The sequence below is a fragment of the Panicum virgatum genome, chromosome 3K (assembly GCF_016808335.1).
Source record: "Panicum virgatum strain AP13 chromosome 3K, P.virgatum_v5, whole genome shotgun sequence".
NCBI lineage: Eukaryota > Viridiplantae > Streptophyta > Magnoliopsida > Poales > Poaceae > Panicum > Panicum virgatum.
This window is the reverse complement of record NC_053138.1, coordinates 10326129-10328221: the sequence shown is the minus strand read 5'-3', so window position 1 is coordinate 10328221 and position 2093 is coordinate 10326129. Positions and strand designations below refer to the sequence as shown.

Below are 2093 nucleotides of genomic sequence, written 5' to 3'. Positions count from 1 at the left end.
AACACTCGTTGCAAACCGCGTAAAGAAATCTCGTTAAACAATTAATTAGTTGCAACATATGCCACAGCATTTTTTTTGTTGGCCGTACGTGATGCATGCATCATCTTTAAAATTTTCCTTTTTTTTTGCAAATTCTTTCCATATTTAGTCACTTATATTTAGCAAAAATTAACAACATTTTCGTTAGATACATTATCATAAAATTTAGGGCCCTACTTGATGCCATTGTGGCTTACCAACAGTATGTGCACAAACAGATGATCTCCAAAATAATCAATGGACCTTATAATCCAACCAATGGCGTGAACTTTTACTGTAGACTAGATAGATGATGCTCAGTTAAAGGGTATGGACCTCGCACGAATTTCACAAAAATGTTCTGAGGAGGTTGTCACCAAAAAGAAAAGGCACAATTAAGCTAGAGCAACTAATCGATCATGGTGAGCGCAGTTTGCAATGTGGTTCAACACACGCATCAATGCATGAAGCTCCAATTGCGGAGGCGGCGGCAATGTTGGAGCCGAACAGCCTCACGACGCGCGTGCCGCCGCCCGGACAGAAATCATCACCGCCGCCGTCGTCTTTCCTCTTCCGCTTCCTGCACTCGATGAACATCCGCCGCTTGGTGTGACAGCCCGTGGCCAGTTGGGCCGGGCTGAATTCGAGTTACTGTAGCACGGCTACTGTAGTGCGAAAAATACTGTAGCTCCGGCACAGTATTCCCAGTTTAGTCCATGCCGAGAACGAGTCAGACCGACTTAAATAGCCGGCCGCGAGAAGGTAAATAATTCCGGCTGCAGCTTTTTGCGCGAAGCGAGGATGAAAGCGCAAGAGTGTTATTTAGCAGGTGTGGTTTACTCAAAATGTAGAGTAAATCTTAGCCGTTATATCGGGCCAGGTCGTTACAGGGGTATCAGAGCCATACTCTCGCGGTTTCACGCCACGTACGGGCAGAAGTGCGCGTACATGAGCACGTCGGCGCGTGGGAACACAGATGCCAACAGCATGTGGACGGACACACATGGGCTACTGGCAGTGAACCCACGGACGTGGCACATGGGATCGTAGCACTAGACGTATGGGACGTGGTCCAAGAGAGGGGATCCTGCTCCTTTGTCCCGTATACGTCGAGTCCTCAACGGGGGTGACTGTGACAGCCCGTGGCCAGTTGGGCCGGGCTGAATTCGAGTTACTGTAGCACGGCACAGTATTCCCAGTTTAGTCCCATACCGAGAAACGGTAACGAGCCAGACCGACTTAAATAGCCGGCCGCGAGAAGGTAAATAATTCCGGCTGCAGCCTTTTGCGCGAAGCGAGGACGAAAGCGCAAGAGAGTTATTTAGCAGGTGTGATTTACTCAAAATGTAGAGTAAATCTTAGCCGTTATCTCGGGCCGGATCGTTACACTTGGCATCCATCTCCCCGTCGGCGCTGGAGGCGGAGGAGGAGACCGCCGCCGCCTGCGAGAAAGCGACGGTGTCTCCGGCGATGATGCCCTTCTCCCTGACGAAGCGGCTCCAGCCACGGGTAAGCACGTAGCTCTGGCTGCTGCTCCAGAAAGAGTACCGGAACCGCCACACCTTCCCGCCGCCGACATCCTCGAAGGCGAGCAGCACGGGAGGCCCCGCGTCGGCGGCCTCGTCGAGCGGCGGGAAGTGCTTCTCGGCGTGCAGCTTGGGCACCACCAGCCGGTTGAGCCGGCCGACGTCGCTCGGCGTCACCGCCTTCTCGAACAGCGGCACCCGGGGGACCAGGGCCAGGGCGCGGTCGCCGCCGCCGCCGGCACCGCCGGAGCGCAGCGCCTGCCGGAGCTCGTCGTCGTAGGTGTGCTTCCGCAGCATGTCGACGACCTCGGCCTTGGGCCGCGCGGCCAGGAACGCCATCTCGGCCGCGTCGGCGGGGCCGACGAAGTTGACGGCGCCGCCGCGGCCGCGGAAGCGGAGCGCCGCCACGTCGTAGGCGCGCGCGGCCGCCGCCTCGTCCGCGAACGTGCCGAGCCAGACGCGCGCGTGGCGCTCGTAGATCTGCGCGCCCCACCGCCCGTTGGGCTGCGGCACCACGCCCTTGTACCGCGACGACGACGGCGACGACCG

General features: G+C 56.8%; 1 protein-coding gene across 1 annotated transcript; it reads right to left on the bottom strand.

Moving 5' to 3' along the window:
- Nucleotides 1-435: 435 nt before the first annotated feature.
- LOC120700588 (AP2/ERF and B3 domain-containing protein Os01g0141000-like) lies at nucleotides 436-2093 on the bottom strand (the record flags this gene model as incomplete). The annotated part of the gene is made up of 2 exons (XM_039984838.1): nucleotides 436-621; nucleotides 1455-2093. Coding segments are annotated over 2 exons (825 nt in total), but the record flags the coding sequence as incomplete, so codon positions are not given.